This window comes from Eptatretus burgeri, chromosome 10 (genome assembly GCF_056783735.1).
Source record: "Eptatretus burgeri isolate ZD-2024b chromosome 10, Ebu_testis_v1, whole genome shotgun sequence".
Classification (NCBI taxonomy): Eukaryota; Metazoa; Chordata; class Myxini; order Myxiniformes; family Myxinidae; genus Eptatretus; species Eptatretus burgeri.
The window spans coordinates 78092820-78117222 of NC_140970.1; the positions used below are offsets into that span (position 1 = coordinate 78092820).

At 43.7% G+C, this 24403-nt stretch overlaps 1 protein-coding gene across 1 annotated transcript in view; it reads left to right on the forward strand.

Annotated features, from left to right (window-relative positions):
* The window catches only part of CLSTN1 (calsyntenin 1), a 197785-nt gene that overhangs the window by 147612 nt on the left and 25770 nt on the right, over nt 1-24403 (forward strand). Inside the window, exons 9-10 of the mRNA XM_085899036.1 lie at nt 9315-9477; nt 20676-20839. Coding sequence (XP_085755162.1) covers nt 9315-9477; nt 20676-20839 — 327 coding nt within the window. The remainder of the gene's footprint in view (nt 1-9314; nt 9478-20675; nt 20840-24403) is intronic.

The window sequence follows — 24403 nt, forward strand, 5'->3', positions numbered from 1 at the left end:
ATATATATATATATACATATATATATATATATGTATGTATATATATATATATATGTATATATATATATGTATGTATGTATATATATGTATATATATATATATATACATATATATACATACATACATATATATATATACATATATATATACATACATATACATATATATATATATATATATATATGTATGTATATATATATATATATATATATATATATACATATATATATATATATGTATATATATATATGTATATATATATATATATACATATATATATATATATGTATATATATATATATATATATATATATATATACATACATATATATATACATACATATATATATATATATACATACATATATATATATATACATACATATATATATATATATATGTATGTGTATATATATATATATATACAGTCAAAGCTCGTTACTATGCCACCCGTCGGGACCGAGCAAAAGTGGCATTGTAGCGAGAGTGGCATAGTAACGAGATTTTGTAAAAACGGCCTTATTTTCTCAAATTACCCATCTGCAGTTAATCTTTAGACAAAATTTATTCCAGCAAGTAAAAGGCACGACTGTTGTATAAGCTAAGTGAACGGAGAACATACACACACTAACAGAGTTCACACACGAACATATGGCATGGCGAGAAATTCACGACACACAAAGCTTTCAAGAATCGTCGGCTGGCGCATCTTCTTTCGGCGGATCTCATGCATCTCGTTGTCTAGCCGATCGCACGCTTGCATCACACCGGGCTTCCCGCTTCTCTGCTGCATGAACTTCTGGACGGTGCTACAAGCGTGCTGGGCTTCCTGAACAGAACGATTTCCTCCTCGACAGTTACCTCGTCATCTTCGCTTTCCACCGGCTCCTCACTGCACAGAATCTCCTCCGCAATCTCCTCCAGCGTGAAATACCCGCTGGTCGCGAGGCGCTCGTCGGCTTCGAGAAAGTCAGACAGCTCGATCTCCTCGTTCTCGTGCATCTTTTCCTCGGCAGGCAGAGCTTCCCAGATGTCGGGCAGCTCCGCATCCTGTGGCTCAGTTTGGATCTCCTCTTCGATGAACTTGGCCTTCACGAAACAGTTCCTGATCGTCGACTTGCCGACCTGCTCCCAAGCACGCCGGGCAATGTGTAGAGCGTCGAGCAACGTGAACTTGAACTCCTTTCCCTCGTCTATGGCCTTAAGCCGGCGGCATAGCAGGAGCTTCTTGTAGTGGCGCTTGAGGTTCTCTATGATTCCCTGATCCATTGGTTGCGAATTGGCTGTCGTGTTGGGTGGGAAGATGACCAGTTGGATGTTGTTCAGCTCGAGCTCGGGAGGGTGGCCAGAGAAGTTATCGAGACAGACCAGCACTCTGCGTCCCTGCTGGCCGAGTCGTCCGTCCCACGCACGCAACATCTCCTCGAAAAGCTCCGCCGTCATCCACGCCTTCGAGTTCGCCTTGTACTTGACCGGGATCTCTTTGTTCTTGAAGGCACGGGGTTTCTTGGAATTGCCAATCACCAGAAGAGGGAACTTCTCGCTGCCGCTCATGTTTGCCCCAACCAGAAGAGTGATCCTTTGCTTGCTTTTCTTTCATCCAGTACACCGCTCTCCCCTGAAAGCCATGGTCTTGTTCAGAAGCAGCTGCCAGAAGAGTCCAGTCTCGTCCAGGTTGAAGACGTCGTCTGCGGAGAACTGCCCGAGTAAGGGCCGGAGAACCTGTTGTTGCCACTCAAGAAGGGATTGCGAATCCACCGCTCCAGCTTCGCCCTGCACTGTCTTGAACGTGATGCCGTGGCGCTTCTTGAAATTGCCCAACCAACCGTCGCTCGCCATGAAGTCTGGGATGTGCATCAGCTCGGCCAGTTTCATCGCCTTCTCCTTGATCAGATCGCCGCTGACAGGCACATTCTGTCCTCTTGATTGCTTCAGCCACATGAGCACTCCCTCATCAAGCTTCGGGTCGTGAGCCTGCGTCAACTTCATGCGCTTCGATGGAAATCCAGCTTTGATTGCAGCCTCAATTGCATCCTTCTTGCTCAGAATGCCCTTCACGGTGGTTCTCTTAACTTCGACGCCCCATTTCTTGCTAATCTCCCTGGCCAACTTGGACTGATTCGGCTCCTTCTTCGCGGCATCGATGATCTCCTTCTTCTCCTTCAGCGTAAAGTCGGTTCGCTTGCGTTTCTGAGCTGACATTATGGGCTGAATTTGAAAAAAAATGATGTCACTGTTGTACGTGTGCCTGCGTGTCTGTGTGTGTGCTCGCGCTTTTTTGTGTCTCGTTGTGCGTGTGGTGATTGGCTTGTTGTGGCTGGCATCGGGGAGAAGAATCGCGTGTTTTGACACAGTCTGACTATGCGCGTACGTATTGAGTTATGTTGTGCGCAGCTGGACTGTAGTTTGTCGCTTCGCCTTTGTACGTGAGTGTGATAATCGAGCACTGCACAATACAGACTTTTTCACGACTCGTGCCTTTTAACAGTCACACAGTAGTGGCATGGTAGCGAGAGTAGGGGGTGGCATAGTAAATTTATTTTGTATTGAATTTTGTCGGGACCGTGCAAAAGTGGTATAATAGCGAGGTGGCATAGTAACGAGCTTTGACTATATATATATATATATATATATATATATATATATATATATATATATATATATATATATATATATATATATATATATATACATATATATATATATATGGCTGGTGTTGGCTTAGTGGTTTGGGTGGTGGCTTGGGATCCCAGGGTCCTGACTGGTCCTGAGTTCAAGCCCCATTGGCTGCTGAATTAACACCAGGGGGTTGACTCAGCCTGTCATCCTTCCGAGGTCGGTGAATTGAGTACCAGTGTACTGGTCCTGATGTATGCCCCGGTTAGAATATATGTACCATATCCCTGTGTGTCGTAAGAGGCGACCAGGGTTGGCGTCAGGAAGGGCATCCGGCCATAAAATATTGCCTCAAGAAAAAGCCCGACCCCTGCACAGCAGGGGAAAATGGCTGTAAAAACGGTCATTTCTTTATTATATATGTATATATATATATATATATATATATATATATATATATATATATATATATATATATATATATATATATATTACATATATCTTCTTCCTCTTTCGGCTGCTCCCGTTAGGGGTCGCCACAGCGGATCATCCGTATGATCCGCATAGTGATTTGGCACTTTTTTTTTTCTTTTTTTTTTTGTATACCTTGGTCGAGGCTCGTATGAGAGCTAACACACAACTCACAGCAAGGAGGCATGAGACAAGAGGGGCGGGAGTGGAAGGGACAAAACAGTGGGGAACAGACACATTAGGTGAACTGTGGAAGGGAGAGGGATGGGGATGGGACGGGGAACATGGCGAAGAGAAGATGGACATTTCAGGGACTTTCAGGAAGGAAAGCAGGAGAAATGAAGGAAGTGGGCTTGGGTGGATTATCGGGGGTAGAAAAGATCGAGGATTTGGATGGGGGAAGATAAGAGGTGGTGGTGAACAGCTGTTTTGAAAGCCTGGAGGGAAGAATGGGAAAGAATAGAGTGAGGAAGTTTATTCCAAAGGCGGGAAAAAAGAGGAATGAAAGAGTGAAGATGAGCAGTGATTCGTGATTTTGGTAGTTTTACCAGAAGGGGGTTGTTGGCGGACCTTGAGCGCCCTGTGGAAATGTGGTGGGGACAAATCGCAGAGAGAGCAGGGGGGCAAGGCTGGAGAGGAGTCGGTAGAAGACAGAAAGACCACCGACCAACCTGCGGTGACTGAGTGAGAGGCCCAAAGACTCAGCTTCATTGCGGGAGATGCCGATGATCTTAAATGCCCTGGTTTCGACAGCGTGAAGCTGAGAAAGGTGGGAGGCAGGAGCACCAGCCCAGAGGGGAGAGCAGTACTCCATCAGGCTACGGACAAAAGCTTTGTAAGTGGTCAGGAGCTCAAGAGGGCCGAGGAAGGACTTTGCACGACGGAGGATTCCCAGTCGGCGACTGGCTTTTGAGGCGAGGTTGGAAATGTGACTTTCCCAGGAAAGGTCATGGCAGATAGTGAGACCTAGAAGCTTGAAAGAAAAGACTTCTTCCAGAGGATTGTTGAGAAAGTGGATGGGGGGTTTTGTAAACGGTCCTTTCGAAGAGACATAGTGAGAGTGTGAGATTTGTCTGGATTGAAAGACATGTTCCACGTGTTGGACCAGTTTGTGATTTTATCCAGATCTGCAGTGAGCGAAGAAGCTGCTGCTTGCCGGTCTGAGGGATGACAGATGGTACGGCAGAGGGTGGAGTCGTCGGCAAAGAGAAATAGAGGATTTTCCAGAGAGTCCGAGAGATCATTGATGAAAACCAGAAAAAGAACAGGGCCCAGAACGCTACCTTGAGGAACTCCAGCCTGCACAGGAAGAGGGGATGAAAGAACTCCATTTAGGGCCACACGTTGACTGCGACAGGAGAGGAAGTCTGCGAGCCATGAGTGGAGATGGCCTTGAATACCATGGGAAGAGAGTTTGGTGAGTAGGGCAGGGTGCCAGACTGTGTCAAAAGCACGTGATATGTCCAGGGATACGGCTCGGATTTCCTGTCTGGCATTGAGGACCTCCATCCATTGATGGGAGAGCAGAAGCAGCATATCCAGGGTAGAGTGACCTGGTCTGAAACCAAATTGATGATTGGAAATCAAGCCATTGGAGAAGAGGAAGGATTTCATATCTGAGGCGATGATGGATTCCATCACCTTGCTGATGATTGGGAGAAGGCTGATTGGTCTGTAGTTATAGGGATCTGTTTTTGCACCTTTTTATGCAGGGCAGTGATGTTAGCAGATTTCCAAGCAGATGGCAGATGACCTTGGGAAAATGAGAGGGTGAATAGAACAGAGAGAGGGTGAGCAAGAGCAGAAGAGCAGGCTTTGAGGACACGTGGGCTGATGCCGTCTGGACCGGTTGCAGAATCTGACTCGAGGTTTGAAAGCAAGCTCTCCACCTTGTCAGGAGAAAAGGATACAGAGTCCAGGGACAGTTGGGTGCGACTGGGTAAAGTGGGTAGAGATAGAGATGGGTTTAGGACACAAGATTTAGCTGCAAACACCGAGTTTAGACATTCAGCTTTATCACGTGTTGAATCAGCAGTGCGGCCATTTGTGGTAAGGGAGGGGATGGAGGGGGAACATACACCAGAAACAGATTTGATTAAACGCCACCAGGATTTTGAGGAGGGAGAGAGGTTTGAGAGTTCAGACTTGAGATGAGAAAGATGTTGTTTTCTGGCTCTCCTGAGGGTAGATACACACTTGTTCCGAGCTTTGTGGAAAGAACTGAGATTGCCCTCAGTTGGGTTTGCTTTCCATGAGGCAAAGGCAAGTTGTTTCAGGACAACTGCCTCGCCACAAGCTTCAGTAAACCAAGGGCGGGAGGAAGGGTAAGACAACTGAACACGAGAGGGGATAAATCTGTGCATAAGGGAGAGCAAGTTTCTTTGAAAGAATTCCCAGGATGAGTTGATGTTTGAGAAAGTAGTGATAGGAGACCAGTCTGTAAGTTTGATGGCTGCTCGGAGACCCTGCCAGTCGGCTTGAGTGAAATGCCAGACTCGACGGCGGTGAGGTGGTTCTCTGATAACAGCCAGAGAGATGTCCACTTTGACAAGGACGTGGTCAGAAGAACCAATTGGAGCGAAGGAAGAGCAGCAGATATTGTCAGGGAAATTTGTCAAAATCAGATCCAGAAGAGATGGAGCACCATTGGTTGAGATCCGGGTCGGGAAGTTGACCGATTGAGTCAGTCCCAATGAGTCGCAGAAAGCTTTTGCTGAGGTGCCATGGCAGGTGAGAGAGGTACCCACACCGAGCCAACTGGCGTGATGACAATTGAAGTCGCCACATAAGAGGAAGTGAGAGTTTGGATGAGAAGATAGAAGATGGTCCATGTTTTCGGATAGTGAGGTGTAGATGGAGTCATCACTGTTCGGTGGACGGTACAGTACACATATAAACATGAGGTGGGAGTGGAGGGGAAGCCGAAGCCAGAGGTATTCCTGGGGGTGTGGGGGAGTGAGAGCAGTGCATGGAGAGTGAGGAATAGAGTCTTTGATGAAGAGAGCAACACCTCCACCAGGACGAGGGTCAGGTCTGTCATACCGTAAGAGGGAGTAACCGGGGAGAGATACTTGGGAGTCAGACACGTCTTGGGAGAGGAAAGTTTCTGTTAGGCAGATAATGTCTGTTTTGTCAGTGGCAACCTGTATGGAAAGATCTGAAAGATTTGAGCGAAGGCCCCAGATATTTGAGGTCCACACTTTTAATGAAGAGGAAGGGGAGGAGGCTTTGGGTGCAGGAGGTGGAGGGGGAGGGGGAGGGTAGGACAAGGGACGAGGGGGGCAGGTAAGGAGGGTTGCTGAAGGAGTGTGGGGTATTGCAGAACAGCGAGGGGAGGGGGCCGAATGAGGAGGAGAAAAGGCTCTGTGGCGCTGGGGGAGAGGGGGGGGGACAAGAGACAAGGAAGAAGGCAGTTGAGGATTTGAGGCGGTGGAGTGAAGAGATGGAGGTGAGAGGGCAGTGGAGGGAGGCAGGTTGGTGGATGAGAGGGGGGCAACTTTGAGAAGGAAGAGTGAGGGGGATGAAAGGTGGGAGAAAGGTCAGGGGGGGATTTTTGAGAGAGGTGAGAGGGAGGCTTGGAGGGAGAAGAGTGGGATGGTTGCTTTGAGAGTGAGGGATGAGGGGGGGTGAGTTGGCACTGAAGTTGGAAAAAAAGAATGTTTGATGGAAAGCGAGCATCCATGGCAAACTGTGGTTTTTAAAAGTTTTAGGTCAGAGATGCGATTTAACACAATTCTTGATGGATGCAATGAAGGCGAATTCAGAGCATGGAGAGAAGAAGCGCTGTAATAGTTGGATTTTTTAGGCAAGGAATGAAGGAGAGGTCGAAATGAGAGCAGTCTGTTAAAATAGCAGAAGAGTAGTGCATTGTGAAACAGTAAAGAGTACCACATGTGTGAGAGAGGAAGATGAAGCATTATAAGATCGTTTTTGTAGTTAAAAATAATGTATGAGAGAGTTCAACAGATTAGGTCATGGAAGTGTAAAAAAAAATAAAATAAAATCGAGGAAGAAGACGAGGAGGTTAAGAGGAAGAAGAAGAAGCAGAATCGGGAGAAGGTGAGCGTGTTGTTGTTGTTGGGTATATATATATATGTTTTTTTTGTTGTTAATATTAATATATGAGAGTTCAACAGATTAGGTCATGGAAGTGTAAAAAAAAAAAAAAAAAAAAATCGAGGAAGAAGACGAGGAGGAAGTTAAGAGGAAGAAGAAGAAGAAGCAGAATCGGGAGAAGGTGAGCGTGTTGTTGTAGGGTATTTTTTTTTTTTTTTTTATTGAGATAAGAAAGAGATTAGTTGGGAGAATGGGGGATGTTTGGAAAGTGGGGAGGATCAAAATTGAAGGTAATGGGGAGGATAGAAATTGAAGGTAATGGGGAGAAAAAACAAACAAACAAAAAAAAAAACGATCGAACGCCGAGTGGAACTAGTAGGCCTCAAGCCTAGGCCTAGGCCTCAAGCACAGGTAAGAACGTCGACAAAAATACTCACAAAATAGCACGATTTTTGAAACAAAACCGAACTAGCAACACACAGTAACATGTAGGTGAGAAAATTAAACAGTTAAAACGGGACAAATAACAACCGGAAACTTAGCTTTGAGAACGTCAGCAGGGAGCCCCAAAGGAGACCTCTCGCTGCTCTAAAACCGGAACCGGAAGGGATGCCCTTCCCTTTTACGCCGGATGCCCTTCCTGACGCAACCCTGGTCGCCTCTTACGACACAGGGATAGTTTATATATACATATATGTATATATATATATATATGTACAGTCAACCCCCTTCATCGCGGTTCACCTATCGCGCCCCCGGTTCATCGCAGGTTTTCCCTTGGAACGTAACTAATTTTTTTTCTGCGGATTCCCCCGGTACATCGCGGTAATAATATATAAAATATAAATATTTCAGCTATAAATTATAACGCGTGGTGCTTGACCAGTCACACAACGCATGAGACAAAGTTTCGCTTGTGAACTTCGAATATTTTTTACGTTTTTTCTCCAAGCCCCACGTTGCCGCCCAAACGCCCTGCACCTTCTAAGGGTTCTGGCAAGGAACCGAAGCGCCAGAGGAAGGTCCTGGGATGCTCCAGGAGAAGGTTAAGGTGCTCGATATATGCTTCGGGAAGGAAAAAGGTTTGCCGCCGTTGGACGAGCACTGCTCGAACCCAGCACCTCAAAACCTACCAGACCAGACGAGTCGATCTCCGGCACCTCAAACCCAATCACTGCCAAACCGACCAGACCAGACCAGTCGATCTCCGGCACCTCAAACCCAATCACTGCCAAACCGACCAGACCAGACCAGTTGAACTCCGGCACCTCAAACCCAATCACTGCCAAACCGACCAGACCAGACGAGTCGATTTTTTGGGGGAGGCGTCCATTCATCGCGGATTTTCACTTAGCGCAGGGAGGTTTGGAACGTAACCCCCGCGAGAAACGGGGGATTACTGTATATGTATATATATTTATGTATGTATGCATATATATATATATGTATATATATGAATGTATATACATATATATATATATATATATATATGTGTATATATATGAATGTATGTGTATATATATATATATATATATATATATATATATATATATATATATATATATATATATATATATATATATCTTCTTCTTTCGGCTGCTCCCGTTTGGGGTCGCCACAGCGTATCATCCGTATCATCCGCATCGTGATTTGGCGCATGTTTTACGCCGGATGCCCTTCCTGACCCAACCCTGGTCGCCTCTTACGACAGAGGGATATGGTACACCTATTTTAACCGGGGTATACACCGGCCCAGTACACTGGTACTCACTTCGCTGACCTCGGAAGGATGACAGGCTGAGTCAACCCCCTGGTGTATTAATTCAGTGGCCCAACGGGGCTTGAACTCAGGACCTCTTGGATCCCAAGCTGCTGCCCTAACCACTGCGCCAACACCAGGATATATAGATATATATATAGATATAGATATATATATATATATAGATATATATATATATATATAGATATATATAGATATATATATATATATATATATATATATATATATATATATATATATATATATATATATATATATATATATATATATATATATATATATATATATATATATATATATATATATGATGTACACGTCCCTTTTTAAAGTGTGGTTTGGGCTGAATATGTATCCTTGTTAAAATTTGCTTGTTTTGTATTTTTACTTGCAGGTTTGTGACCAAGAATGGCATCATTATGTAATCACAGTCGACCTGCCGAGCGTCACACTCTTTGTGGATGGGATGCCATATCAGCCCTACCTTGTAACAGATGATTGGCCCATTCGGCCAGGACGAAGCCATTCTCAGCTTACCATTGGTGCATGTTGGCATGGTGAGAAATGAATCTGTTTCTTTGTATATATTTCCAATGCTTTAATTTCTCAAAATATAACCTCCATTAGGAACTTGGCATTGCATTGCAATGAATTGCAATATCAGTGCTTTGAGCCACCTAAGCTTTTACATTCCCACTCACCCCATAATGCCCCCACTCTAACACCATCCATGTGATCACATACTCGCACAACACTATCGCCAAGGGAATGATAATTGATTAATTAATTTTGTTTGTGAATCGAGCATTTTCCACATATCACCATTTGATTCCTGCCTGGCAGGATGGCAGCGCCCTTGCCTTTTAGCTGTCTCGTCTGAGTCTCATTGCCGAAGCGACTATAAAGCTGCTGGATTGGTTCTTCACAGGCAGGGTGTTGCACACAAAGTGCTACATCCCTCGGTTGAATGTTAAGCTGAGTGTCTTGTCTGGTCGCATTAGTTAGTGGATTTTAAATATCCCACAGTCCAGTTATCTCCAGCATAATGAACAAATTACAAATTCCTGCCCAAATCACCATCAAGTGAATTTCAGGCCTGACCATTCATTTCATAAATGACTTGGGCCAAATGCATTTCCTTGCCAACCCCATAAGGAAGTTGAGGCTAATCTCGGCTGTTAAAATAATAAATAGTAGAAGTAGGACGAGGAGTAAATTGAGGGATGTTTTGTCTGTCCATTTGACTTGCTCTGACAAATGAAATGGTTTTGTCTGTGCTGACGTGAAAAATGTCAAAAGATGCAAACATCAATTCATCATGAGAAGCAAATGATTTGCAAATCTAACTGCAATTTTCATTTTTCCTCTTCCCAAGTTATCATAATCCATGTGATAATACACTCGTTCGTCCTTCCGTCCGTCCATCTGTCTGTGTGTTCCATTACATTCCACCCATTCGTTGGACAGTTCACTTGACTCCACCCACGTTTTTAACTTGTAAAAGCATACATACGGCACGCTATGCGAAGCCAAAGACATCTTTGGAGCTGTCCTATTCACAATCGCCATGCCTTCTCTATAAGTTTTTCCTTCAGTGTAAAATGACCAGTGATATTTTGCAGGATTTTGAGCTGACAGGCATCACGGGTCTTTTGAACATACTCGTGCATGCCCATAGGTGCGTGCCCGTAGGTGCAAACAAAACAAAACAAAAAACTTTCAAACTGCATGCCAGAAACAACTACACAGGCCGTTCCTTTGCTCTCACGTGCCCGTACGTGCGTGGCCATACATGCAAAAAAAAAACTTTCAAACCGTGTGCCAGAAACAACAACCACACAGGCCGTTCCTTCGCTCTCGTAAACGACGACTGGATTGGGGCATTGTGTTTATCTATAAATGCGCATAAGAAATCGAGAAATTATTAGAATACAGTAAGTCATCACTATGCGGAAGTAGTGCGTGTCCATATGGAATGTTCCCATGCAATCCACAAATTATCGCTTGCATTGATTTTGCCTTTTATCGCAAGGAAAAACACAAAGAGAAGAGGAAAGAGGAGAAAAAAAAAGTGCAAAAAATAATTTACTTCCTGCTTCGGAGCATACCAGCTCACTCTGATGTTACCCAAACGTATGCACCGTCTAATATTAAAACGATCATAACTTGGGGGCATTGTGTTTATCTATACTATAAATGCGCATAACTAATCGAGAAATTATTAGAATACACGAAGTCATCACTCTCCGGAAGTCCGTATGTTGTAACCTGTAATGGGGAACGTGGCTGTGCTTCACTTCCCCATCGGCCACGCCCACGCAACAACGTGTATTGTCATTGGTTTGGTAATTAAATGGCCATAACTTGGGAAGCACTTGTCCGATTAATATCAAACCTTGAAAAGGCACATCCACAGGTCCCCAGCAATATATCTGGCAAGTTTCACTTAGATCGGACCAGCGGCTGTCGAGAAACAGCAGTCACAGACACACAGACACACAGCCACAGACACAGACACACACACACACACACACACACACACACACACACACACACACACACACACACACACACACACACACACACACACACACACACATATTGCTGGAATTATAGATAGATGCCTCAGTGATCGAGGCAGCAGCTTTTTGTCTTTCCACCACCCAAATAATTATGTGGCATTCTCTCAAGCAAGGCTTTTACCGTGGAGGTTATGCAGATCCTTGCTATTATTTCTGACTATTTTCTCTTCAATGACTTGACCAGAAACCTTCAGCCCCATGTCATTATCAAGCTCTTTGTCCAAGAACTTCCTGGAATCTCGCGATATTGTTTCTGAGAAAACATGTCATTTGTTTTAACCATGTGTATCTATGCACCAGGAAGAAGATAATTGGTTTCAGGTCTCATGACCACTTGAGAGTTGCATTTCCACAGGGTTGGCACATATCTCACAGGATTGTAAGTTGGACAGGTGACCGTGACGGGCCATAACATGTAGAAACTGTTTCGATCACAGTTTCTGTGAAGTCAATGATGGGGGAGCGGAAAACATTAAATAGTCCTCTGTTTTAATGTTTGAATGCCCATTTGATTTTCTGAGGGTGAGAAGTGGAGGACAAAGTTGCGGTTTGGGCAGGGGAGAGAGCAAAGATGGGACAGAGTTGGGAGAGGAGGTTGAGGCTTTGGGGAGGGGGGAGGAGGTTGAGGACTTTCGGTGGGGGGTTGCTGCGGAGTTGTGGTGAGGCGTGTGGACAGGGTTTGAACTCTTGGATTGAGGAGGGGATATCTGATGTCTTAGGGTTGGGAGTGGGAGAGTGAGAAGTTGATGGGGGTGAGCACAGATGGAACAATGTTGGGAGGGCGAGGTTGAGGCTTTGGGTGACTGGTGAGGAATTTTTGTCGGGGAGGGTTAGGAGTTGTGGTGGGGGACAGGGAGGGGGATTGAAGAATTGGAGTGTGGAGGGGATTGATCATTAATGCCTTAGGCTTGGGAGAGGGAGGGTGATGACTTGGGATTGTGGGAGGGGAGGGGGTGTAGGATGGAAGAGCAGAGTTGGGATGAGAGATGCTTTTTGAGCCATTGTTGAAGAGTACACACAAGAGAAAGAGAGTTTTAATTCTGTTTAAAAATATTTAGTTGTTTTTGCACAATCATTGGTGACAGTTTAAACCTCACTTCCTTTTCTTTGTGCTTCTTTAGCTCCCTCATCTCAGTCATAAGTTAAGGTTACCATCAATATGAAAATGATAACTTTTAAGTTGTTCTTATCAATCATTCAATCCCTTTCCCACCACCATCCCCTCATCATCAAAGAGCTGCTGCCCATCGAAAAGGTGGTTCAAATTTGAGCTGGGCTTTTATTTGTTTCAAATATATATATATAAGAAAAACTAAAGCATGAGGAATATAATTTTTTGATGGAACTTGTCTTTATTTTATTGGAAACTAAAACCAATAATCACACATTTCCTGCTTGTGATGAACATCAGTTCGGCGGAAAGTGGGATAACAATTGGGGTGGAACGGCGAACAATCCCAAGATCTCTGGTTAACCTAAATGTGGCCCTAAATGGAGTTCTTTCATCCCCTCTTCCTGTCCAGGCTGGAGTTCCTCAAGGTAGCGTTCTGGACCCTGTTCTTTTTCTGGTTTTCATCAATGATCTCTCCGACTCTCTGGAAAATCCTCTTTATCTCTTTGCTGATAACTCCACCCTCTGCCGTACCATCTAGATAAAATCAGATCTGGATCATCAGATCTGAGTAAAATCACAAACTGGTCCAACTTGTCTTTCAATCCTGACAAATCTCACACTCTCACTATGTCTCTCTGAAAGGACCGTTTGGAACCCTCCCCCCATCCATATTCTCAACAATCCTCTGGAAGAAGTCCGTTCTTTCAAGCTTCTGGGTCTCACGATCTGCCATGACTTTCCTGCGAAAGCCACATTTCCAACCTCACCTCCAAAGCCAGTCGCAGACTCGGAATCCTCCATCGTGCAAAGTCCTTCCTCGGCCCACCTGGGCTCCTGACCACATGCAAAGCTTTTGTCCGAAGCCTGATGGAGTACTGCTCTCCCCTCTGGGCTGGTACACCTGCCTCTCACCTTTCTCGGCTTCACGCTGTGGAAACCAAGGCATTTAGGATCATTGGTATCTCCCGCGATGAGGCTGAGTCTTTGGGCCTCTCACTCTCTCACCGCAAGCAGGTCGGTGGTCTTTCCGTCTTCTACCGTCTCCTCTCCGGTGTAGCCACCCCTGCTCTGTCTGCGATTTGTGCCCACCATATTTGTGCAGGGCGCTCAAGGTCTGCCAGCAAACCCCCTTCTGGTAAAACTACCAAAATCACAAATCACTGCTCACCTTCAAAATTCACTCTTTTATTCCTCTTTTCCCCACCTTTGGAATAAACTCCCACACTCTCTTCAATCCCACTCTTCCCTCCAGGCCTTCAAAACAGCCGTTCACCACCATCTCTTATCTTTCCCCATCCCAAACCTCGATCTTTTCTACCCCCGTTATTCCACCCTAAACCCACCTCCTTCGAATTCCCTGCTTTCCTTCCTGAAAGTCCCTGTAATGTCCATCTTCTCTTCGCCATGTTCCCCGTCCCATCCCCATCCCTCTCCCTTCCACAGTTCACCTAATGTCTCTGTTCCCCGTTGTTTTGTCCCTTCCACTCCCGCCCCTCTTGTCTCATGCCCCCCTTGCTGTGCGTTGTCTTAGCTCTCATACGAGCCTTGACAATGTACACAAAAAAAACGAAAACATCAGGCTTTTTGAAATTCCACACGATTGTTTTACCTTATGGTGATAGTTTATGGACGTTACAGGACCCACGGTCTCTTTCGCAAAGAGCAGGCGACTTATCACCGACACACTTCACAAATTGCCAATTCCTGCCACCGTCAGTCAAACGTCAGGCCTGACCAGCCACTTCGTGAAAGGCTTGGACCATAATCTTTCCACCTCCGATCATACAAGAATGTGGTAATAATTGGGACCATTAATTCAAGGCTCTGCACACTTTCTCAAATACCTGTACACTGAATATAAAGGAGGTGCATGAAAAATATTTAATTCCGTGGGTATGGGGGCCGCCTATGCCTGAAGCTGCTGTGGAGGTATCTTGTGTATCGTTAGCCATCTTTGGCATGAAAATACATGTTTCAGACCGTTGATATTTACGGGTGTAAATTCGGAGAAATGTTATGGATTAAAGTATGAATCATTGTTAGAATAATTTATGCCATTAAATTGCTTTCAAGAGTAAATTTATAACTTTTTTTTTCAACAAATTCACCACATTCCAATGCAGTCACAAAAACACCCTGGTTACGATTACACCACCACCAATGGCAGTGAGGTCATACATAGACCACTTGATTTATTGAAGTTGTTTTTCTCAATTTCAGGTTTTTATTATTAATATACTACAACAACAAAAGCACTCCCATTTTTACCAAAAAAATAGTATACAAAGACAAGGCTCATGAATGACTAGAAACACTGAACGGACTAGGATGCAACAAAACAAAAGGAACAGGAGAGAGAGAGAGAGAGAGAGAGAGAGAGAGAGAGAGAGAGAGAGAGAGAGAGAGAGACAGACAGAGAGACAGAGAGACAGAGAGACAGAGAGACAGATAGATAGATAGATAGATAGATAGATAGATAGATAGATAGATAGATAGATACATAGATATATATATATATATATATATATATATATATATATATATATATATATATATATATATAGATTGACCAACAGCAGAGTCGAAAGGTAAAATAGAGGGAGACTTGGACAAACTATGGGTGTGGGAAGGAATGAGGTGAACAGGAGGATGCACAGGGTGGACAAGATGGACACAGAAGCAAATACAGATGGCCATCCCAACTTAGAACATTCCCATGCACCTCGCCAAGTGCTTTTCACGTTATTCTGTTCAGGAATGCAGGAGTGTACAAGCATGAATCATAATTCATCCACTTCTTGTGATAATTCTCCATTTTAACAAAAAAAGTTAATATCAAAGTTGGAGGTGGACATCCAAACTTCATAGAATATTCCCATGCTCACCCAGAGTACAAACACCACTTTTCAACTTATTTCGTCCAGTGGGTTAGGAGTGCATAAAATATGTAAATTAGCCAAGTAGTTTTCGATTCTATAAGATTTTCATACAGAGATGCAGTATACTGTGGTACTGTAAGCCTGGTGTTGGCTTCATGGTAAGGCAGCAAGCTGACTTAAAATCCGAGGGTGTTGAGTTCAATCCTTTGTTCTTCTGTTGAATTAACACGAGCAGTCTCCTTAGCTTTTGGGCACAATCCTGGACAGGTCGCCACTCTGACACAGGATACCAGCAAGCTGGCACTCATTTTGCCGACCTCAAAAGGATGACGGGCAGAGTCAACCCCACCTGGTATTAATTCAACGGTGAGCAGTGTTTGAACTCAGGATCCTCAGATCCTGATCGGATCCCAAACCCACCACCCTAACCATGAAGCCAACAACAGGCATTGTGGAGGGTCTCCAAGTCTTACTCGCGTTGTTGTTCTTGTGGGCTTTTTGTTTCACAGCCTACAGTTTTCATCGAAACTTCCTGAAACTTGGCATATATATGTAAAAATACCCTGCACAGACAGTAACCGTCTCCGATTTTGAAAATTCCTCCGAGAAAAAAAGTTATGACGTCAAAATATCTCCGCTAATGGAAATCGCCTTAAAAATTATCTCCGAAACTAGGCAAGCTTTTTGAATTCTGTTTGCGGGAATCGAACAGGGCATTAGCACAGATAATTTATCGCAAACCTGATAATTCACAATGACGTCATATTCGTTTTTATGACGTCATCATAAAGAGGACGAGGATCTTAGCTCATTCGAGCTTGTTTCGAGAAAGTTCCGATTTTACATCATCCAAATGAAGGAATTTTATGAATAACAAAAGATGAATTTGCACCAAAATTCCTTTGTTTTTTTAACACGCAGCCTAAAATATTTGAAGGAGTCGAAATATATCCTCATTCCTCTGCACTTTCCTTTACTCTGCATTGTTTTTGCTGCTTGCTCTTTCTGGCCCAACATTTGGGAGCTGCGTGTAATTTTTTCAGTCCAGGCCAGATTGATGGTAACAGATGTGTGCTGCAAGTCGTCCTGGTGCTCTGGAATGTCTGAGAGCCTACAATTTGCATGTTGCGGTCCTTTTGGAACCTGCCCATGATAATACGAATCCACCCGGCCCACCATGCTGTCTCTAACAAAGAAATATTGGGCAATCCTTTTGCAGTAAGGAAACCATCACCAATTTTGCTTCCATGGTTATTTTATTTGTATTTTATTTTATTTCGCAGTTTTGAAGATTGGATGTTATTTGTAGCATTAGCTGCAGTGTGGCTAAATTGTCTCTGGATGAAATTGCATTTGTTTTTTCATTTAACTTGTTCGCTTTTCATCTGCTTCATTAACGTGGTTTTATCTTTTGCTCGTGATGCAAAAATAAAAGGAAAAAAAATGAGGAAAGCTCGTAATATGGTATTATCACTTGTCCTTCTGAGGTTGCACATCATATTTTGGATATTACATCCTGATGGTTTTTGAAATTTGGCTCCAACTATCAGCTTGTCTATTGTTACTTTGCTTTTGTTTTGTTTTTCTCAAGATCTGGGCTCATGGAAGAGCAAAGAGGCAGAGGGTGGAAAGGCCATTGACTGACAGTGGGGCAGCAAGTGGACACAGAAAGCAAGGGAATGAACAAACAGAATGTGAGAGGGAGACAGAGAAGGGGAGAGAGACAGACACACACGGGGGGGGAGAGAGAGAGAGAGAGAGAGAGAGAGAGAGAGAGAGAGAGAGAGAGAGAGAGAGAGAGAGAGAGAGAGAGAGAGAGAGAGAGAGAGAGAGAGAGAGAGAGAGAGAGAGAGAGAGAGAGAGAGAGAGAGAGAGAGATAGTAACATGCATGTAAGAGGTTTGGGTTGGGTAGGGTTGATGGGGGTCGAAAATATAATGGGTATAGATGGGGGTGGGGGAGATGAGATGGCGGTTGACGCTCTGGATGGAGGAGACCTTGTTCATCAAAGCCCTGGACGGAAGAGAGCAATTACACCGCCTATGGAAGGCATTTCCACAAACTGAAGAATAGTTGAAGTATCCAGCCTACCTAAATTTTGGGAGTTTATTGAGGAGGGAGACACTTGAAGACCACCTGTCTTGGAGGCCTGAGAGGGCAGATGGAATTAAACCGAAGGAGAGGTGGTACAAAAGAGAGGCATGCGATGTGAAAGAAACCGGCCTTGTGTTTTGGCTTTTTCTTCTATGTTGTTTTCAAGATATCAAAATGTGTGAATTTTATCAAAACAGATTTTATTTGCTTGTTTTAATCACTGTTTCATGGCAACCCCAGAGAATGGCATGTTGATACATCGGTAACCCAGAGGCCATCATGGCAGAAAAGATAAAAGGGCACTGATGTGCCCTGGTATTGTTTTATGAGTGAAACCAACAAACGACAGGATACAGAAGGATAAAGTTAGCAAACAATATTTAATAATCTCTCATGTCAACACAATCACAGTACTTCCAATTAGCTACAAGAATAACAAACTTGCCAAAGAATCCCATATGAGATAATGAAGAACATAATGTACAGCAATTAACCCAGCGGTCAGAAATTGCTGAAATGCTGCCAGTCCATCAATAGTCCTCAAAAGGTGAATTCCCAAGTCACCGAAGCACAAAGGAGAACCCGATTCAGCTGTTACATCCGTACCACAGATAATGAAGATGGGAACTCGAAATTGAGAGGACGATTTGATTGAAGGACAGGGGAGGTTCCAGCACAATAATACCCGAAAGGTGGCACCGGCCAACATGCTGATCACCTTCTCGTAATGGCACGTGGATCACACAAAATGTCGCTGCAGAGTGCAGTGCACCAGTGCAGCGATGTTATCGTCGGCAAAATAACAGGAGAAGTACGATGTCCAAAAGGCAGGCCCAACGAATGGCCGACGAAGTTCAGCGCAGAAGAATACCTCCGAGGGTAGCTATACGACGATGAACTGATCTTCCTCAATGAACCAGCACACAGTGGGTTAGAGTTGAGCAGTCGCGGCAAAGAGCTTGGCGGGTCAAAGAACCATCACAGATTCGCACCAAGAAAGCCCGCCAATCTCCTCTTCGCTGATAATGTTGGAAACAAATAGAATGCACTCCGATGGAAACAAAGTGTAAAAGCCGAAAGTATGCCCCGGAGGAGCGCGGCCTTCTTCCTTGATCGTATCCTTTCTCATTTTCTCCTTTTTCCTCCTGTTCCAAGTTGTTGTTTTTCACTGTTGCTATTGTTGTGACTCCTCTTATCCTGAGTCCTGAAACTTAACAGCAAATCTTACTACCTTATTAGCTTCTCGAGTTCAAAAGTATTAGTATTCTGAAAACGATGTAACCTTAACCATCAATCATAATTAAATCTTATAAAAAGAACAGACTGGTCCGTAACATCACAAATTGTTTGCATTGATTTGGTGAGACATTGTCGTTGATGCATTGTTAACCGTACCATTTGCGCTCACCCCTGTTTTATCATCGCGACACGTCCATGGCCGAGGAAGCAACTTGATTTTATCTTTTCTGGCTGGCTGACCTGCCCAGCCATTGGTGGGTCATAGTAGGTTTATAAAAAAAAAAGAGTGACATGTTCTTTAGCATTGTCCAGATGAGATAGCCAGTCGTGACTCTTTGAGAATTCTGTTCAATTTGATGAGCAGTTCATATTCTGACACAAAGCACGCTCGTCTCTTCCTGGGAAAGACAGCTATATTTATTCTACCATTAGGCAGTATCAGGCCTGGTACTTACCTTTTGCTATTCTTTTTTATTTTTCTTTATTTGATTGTGACTTCTGGTTCCTACTTTTATCTGTTTGTAGAAATTGCAGCTTTTAGGCCTGTATTGCCACTTATATTCTGTCATGTGATAAATTGGTGCCCATTTGGGCCATGGGTGGATTATTTTTATGACTCGTAATACCGGCTCTCACCGGGAGCGAAATATGGTGTCAATATACCCACTTTCAGCTCAAGATGTTGCTTCTTCTTCGCGTGACGAACGGAGTACCATGTGTCCTTTTCGTAATAGTAACACCCGTTCCCTTCTGGAGGGTAAAATGTGTCAATACCCCCCTTCCCTCGAGCAGGGGTCATGAGCGGTTAAACCACTTGCACTAATCTTTGTGTACAAGGGAAAATCGTAGTTTGTTCTTTCTTTTACAGGGTCGAAGGCTCGTGGAGGAGTCGTTACACAAATTATGCACAAACATGCAGACAGAGGCCTGAGACAACATCGGGCTTGACCTCAGACTAACGTAGCAGTTGACCTTGGGGGAAGTGACGTAACTTCCCAGGACACACTCGTCGGAACCGTTTCTTTCCAATGATATCCAAGGCACTTGGACACAGGAAGATGCCATTTTTGGCCCTTCCTGCCTTTGCTCTGTAAACAGCACATTCATTCAATCTATTATTTTATCGATTTAATATCAATGAGGGGAGAGGGATAGAGGGAGCAGGATTTGAGATGCTCATAGTGTGGTGGTGACCTCACAGTGTTACCTTTGTAAAATCTATGTTATCCCCACAGTCAGTGGGGAAATTTAGGATAAATTCACTCCCCTCCCCCTATTATCCCCCACCTTTGGGAGACCAATCCATGGGGTTTATCCATGCTTTCACCTCTAAATGCTGAGCATCAAGTGAGGAAGCGGCACATACCATCTTTAAAATATTTTCTGAAAGACTCTGTGGTGGTTCGAATCGAACCTCTGTCCTCCCAAACTCGTACTGCATATTCTGACCATTATGCCATGGACTTGTGCAAATTAGGAGCTTTGCAAGTTTTTGGCCTCCAAATTGGTCAATATTTTAAATTGAATGAAAAGTTCTTCCCCTTGCAGACCCCAATGATGAGCCAGGCTTGTTCAAAAGCAGTTTTGTATGCAAATGCTCAATCTTAATATTGAACCGTAAAATCTTTATTAAAAAAATTTTTTTTTTTTTAAAGATTGTCCAATTTATTTATTTTTCTTTGATTCCGAGCGTCACGTCTGCTTTGATTCCCCTTGCTCATTAGAGATTTTTTTTCCAGGTTGGCAGATTTTATCAGCAATCCTTTCAGACTTGAACGAACCCCCATTGGGTTCATTGTGTCCGGTCTGTTTTATCATTTTGCGGTGTTTGCGGATAATTGCACACAGGAGGCGATTTGCCATCACCCCAGTTTGCACAGCACCTGCGCGGTGACCTCGCCGGCCTCATGTTGCTACCTGGTTGGGCCGAAAGTGCATCCGTCATCGCGTGCCTCCACGCCTGCAAAGAAAGTCTTGACTTGCCCAGCACTCGCCTTGCTTCCGCCATTGCGGTGAGGATTGAATTGGACCGTGGAAGACTACTCGTTTTCTTAATTCGTTTTCGCTTTGTTTCTCTGTCTGCTTTAACCTCATTTAGCTGTACCCTATTGTTATCCTTGCTTCAATCATGTTTACAAGATATATCTGACAGGGGACACAGATTTATTTTGCCTGTTGTTTTTATAAACATAGAGCATGTTCTTCGAGGCCAACTCGGAGAAAATTATACTTTTCCCGAAAATCAAAATACCCTGATTCGAGCTGAAGAGCTTCGTGACAAACTGTCCACATTTTCAGTCATTGTTCGCTTCCTGCAAATGTCTCAGCTAAGCAATGGGTGCAAAAATTGCAATTTCTCCACCTTTACTCTTCTCGTCCTTTTCTTTAACATCAACATAAACTGTTGTATAATATGTATATATATATTTATTTATTTATTTCATGTCCTTTTGATACTGCTCAGTTTTGTGGCACTGACCGTTTCATCACTGCCTGGTGTATTCATCAGCCGAACGGGGTTATAAAATGATTGCAGGACCAAACTGTGATGATGACGTGGAATCTAAACATTTCCAGATTGATTTCATCGTGCTGTTATTTATTTATTTATTTATTTTGCATCATAGCCGACCCAGTGCATTAATGCAATGATGCAATCTACTTTCCAAATATTGCTTAATCCCTGGGCTGACAGGATGACCTCGACTCCGAGAGGTATGGCCACTAGCCTCTAAGCTGTCTAGCCTGGGTTTGAATCCTGATCCAGCTATAAAATGTCATGCTGGTGTTTCACAGGCAGGGTGATTCATCAATGCGAGTGCCGTCCCTTGCATGGACGCTAACCTTGGCATCCCATCTGCCAGCATTAGTTGGTGGATGTTAAAGATCGCATGGTGTCCTTCGCCAAGAGTAGGCGAGCTATGTGCACCATGAACCATGAAGAGTCGGCACCATGAACAAATTCCAAATTCCTGCCCTAACCTACAGGGGGCATTGCATCAGTGGCACAGCCGTGTCCTCAGCCAATGATGTGATGCTACTCTGCAGCCTTGTGCTGCGTATGAACGAAAAAGAAGCTTCATGTCTCCCAAGTAAGGTGCGAATACACATTTATCTGTGCCGTTCATAGTGTGTGGGTTTCAGAATGACATCTGTAAATCAAGAATGAACAATTACCAAAATTTGGAATGATTGTTCCAGAAATCTGTGACATGCAGACACAATATCACATGCTCACTGTGCTCACCTGCTTGCAGACATTTGGGCATGTTTTTTTTTTTTTACATTCACCAGAAGCAAAGCATGCGAACAACAATCCCATTGAATGATTCTGATCACCTTCAACTGTGATGGATCACGTGTACCATGAGTTCCATTTCTGGTGGACGGGTGGCGAACCAAGTGTTCCACGTTAATGCTTCCAAATGTTTATGAGATGCAATACTGCAAGAAACGAATATCCAAACAGAGTCCCACAGCATAACAATTACACAGTACACAGCGTAGTAGTTGTGCACTTGTCCTTTGTTGGCAGTTTTTGTTTAACTATTTTATTCTTTTTTTTTTTTAATTGATGCTGGTTCAACATCCATTCTGCAAAAATCGCAGTTAAAGAAACACAAGAAGGGAGCAATATTCCTTCAAAGGTTGTCAGCATGTTGGAGGGTGTGCATCCATTTAAGAAGAGCGCGCATTGCAGGAAACTGCTCCCAATCGCTGGTGTTCTATGTTTCACGTAATAAGAAACAATCCAGGAATTCTTTGATTCTGCCTCGGTAAACGCCCGGTCCCACCTTGACGTTTTAGCCAGCGATGGCAACGTATTAAAATGTATGTAAAACGCTGGCTTACGTTGAACTTTTGATGTTTTTTTTTTTTAAAGATTCGGACGTATTCATAGCGACTTGGTCTTATGTATAACGCATTGGTAACGGACACAGAACGTTTCGTTGTGTTATAGATAACTTATACCAACGAATGCTGAACCTGTTGTCGGCCTACACAACCTATGCCCAACGATAGTCTAACTTAGGCATAGCGCGTTGCACGCATCGCCGACGATGTCGTGACGTAGCCTATTAAAAGGCTGACGCACAACGATTCGAATCATAACTGCCGTAGAAATGAAAGTGACAACATTGCGGTCACACCTTGGCGATCTTGCCAGCGTATGCCGACCTAAGAAAAATGTGTCTAAAATGTTGGGGCACGTCAAATACGGTATGAGTAAGTTTGGTATACGTGAGTACAACGCTAAAGTACGCTATCATACGTCGTAGTAAGTAGAGTACGTCAAGAAATTTTAAACATCTTCAAAATTTTTGGACGTACTCGGCGTATGACACACGTTCCGCATGCGATGGGGATAAGTTTTACACACGATATGTGGACGCTTACACACGTCCACAAAGGCTACTTATAAGCTACTCATAAGTCGAAACACGTCGCGGTAATGTCTTTTTTACGCGAAACTTATTTCGAACTTATGTTTGACGTGCTTTGAACCAATTCTTTACGTAGTCCCAACACACATCGACGTATGTAGACGTATTCCAATGACGTCTTCCGGTCGACAAAAAAAAATAAATGAACGTGTTTCTAACTTACAACTGCCATATAAAGACGTGTTCCCAGCGATTTTGGGAATTGGTATATAAAAATGCTGCTCATAAAAGGGGAACCCAACAGTGTTTTCGAGTCCTTTTTGAGTCGATGTCCATGTCAGCAGTATCAGTATCAGTATCAGTATCAATATTAGTATTAGTAGTAGTTTGTTCATGTTGGCAGTAGTAGGCGAGTGTGAGGGGGAGGGTGTGGATTATGATGGATCCTCCTTGCGTCCGCGTGTCCACGGGTTGGAGACATCTTTGCAGCATTGTTCGAAGTTCTTCGCGGCTAATTTTTTATGGGGCTTTTTCAACAATGAGCTATAGCTTGTTTTTACGATTTAGGTCTATTCATAACGGGTTGGACAAATGCACAATGAACTAATAATGTGCATAGAGCGCTTTGATTACTTATAGATACGATATACCAACGAATAATTATCGTGAAGCCGGCGTTCACAAACTATGCCCAACGATAGCCTAACTTATCCATATCGTGCGGCAGTTTATCTTTGCCGGTGACGTAGGGTTTGCTATTCATAGGCTGCCACTCAACGATTTAAATGGCTGCATCACCACAATTGAAAGTAGACGCTTGCGCTCAACAATTGGATTTTTTTTTACACTCAACGACTTTTAAACGGTACCACTCATCTATTTTCATTGTTTACAATGAACTATTTAAATTGCTGTCACTCTCCTTTGCTTTTTGACGCTGGGGTTTTGAAATTTGAAGCGTTTCTTCTGAACGTGTTAAAATGCTCAAACTCGACTATTTTAAATAGACGCTGCCGATGGACAATTGGAATCATAGCCAAGCTAGACATCGAAGTGTGAACATCCTCGTCATGCCGAAGAAAAGTTTGAAGAATGCTGCAAATAAGTGTCCTGGCCGTGGCCGTGGACGCTGACGCAAGGACGATCCATTATACCGACGTCTTTCAGCCTATGAGTAACTTAAAAGTAATG